The sequence below is a fragment of the Poecilia latipinna genome, unplaced genomic scaffold, assembly GCF_001443285.1.
Source record: "Poecilia latipinna isolate Pla-1442-1.1 unplaced genomic scaffold, P_latipinna-1.0 Scaffold3581, whole genome shotgun sequence".
NCBI lineage: Eukaryota > Metazoa > Chordata > Actinopteri > Cyprinodontiformes > Poeciliidae > Poecilia > Poecilia latipinna.
In genome coordinates this window covers 21,135-21,725 of record NW_015116197.1, presented here as the reverse complement: position 1 = coordinate 21,725, position 591 = coordinate 21,135, and the positions used below count along the sequence as shown (strand labels likewise).

Genomic DNA, 591 nt, shown 5'->3' with positions numbered 1-591 from the left:
GACGCCTGCAGTCTGGTAGCAGAGCAGGTTGGACATCTGTTACTGGGGTCTGAAGCTTCAGTAATATGATGCCATGCTGGTGGTCGTCATGAGTATAAGTCACAGGTTTGTCTTGGATTACCTGACTCTGCTGCCCTGCAGTCCGTGGATTAACTTTTAATATTGCTGTGTTAGTCCTGCAGAAAAGGTTATAATATAATGAACAGACAGAAAACCTGATCATCTGCAGATAAAACTGTCTTCATGTCTCTTTCCTACCATCCTGGCTCTGACATCCAGCACAGAGTTGAAGTCAGGATCCACTCAGGGTGGATCAGAGATCCTCCACAGCGGGTCACATGAGTAACATTGCTGCTCTCCAGCCGAACATGATAAAGACGCTCCGTGTCATCACAGTTTAGACCTCCAATGATTCTCTTCTGCAGAGAAACACCTGAGTTCACTGAAACACCTGAAGAAGAAAAAGGAGGACTTTACTCAGAAATCAGGTGCAAACATGGCTGCAGGAACAGAAAGAGGATAAACAGCTAAAGATTGAAAAGCATCACAGTTTATATGCAAAGAAGTTTCAGTCTGAAACAGAATCAGAGG

General features: G+C 44.5%; 1 protein-coding gene across 4 annotated transcripts in view; it reads right to left on the bottom strand.

The window, feature by feature from the left end:
- The window catches only part of LOC106941273 (kallikrein-13-like), a 13,529-nt gene extending 12,945 nt beyond the window's left edge, over nt 1-584 (bottom strand). For 3 of the 4 annotated variants that reach the window (XM_015024233.1, XM_015024236.1, XM_015024235.1), the window contains exons 1-2: nt 259-584; nt 1-176 (exon numbers count right to left, since the gene is read on the bottom strand). In XM_015024233.1, the coding sequence (XP_014879719.1) occupies nt 1-176; nt 259-275 (193 nt within the window). In that variant the 5' untranslated portion in view covers nt 276-584. The remainder of the gene's footprint in view (nt 177-258) is intronic. The other variant, XM_015024234.1, reaches the window with a different exon arrangement.
- Between the last annotated feature and the right edge of the window lie 7 nt (nt 585-591).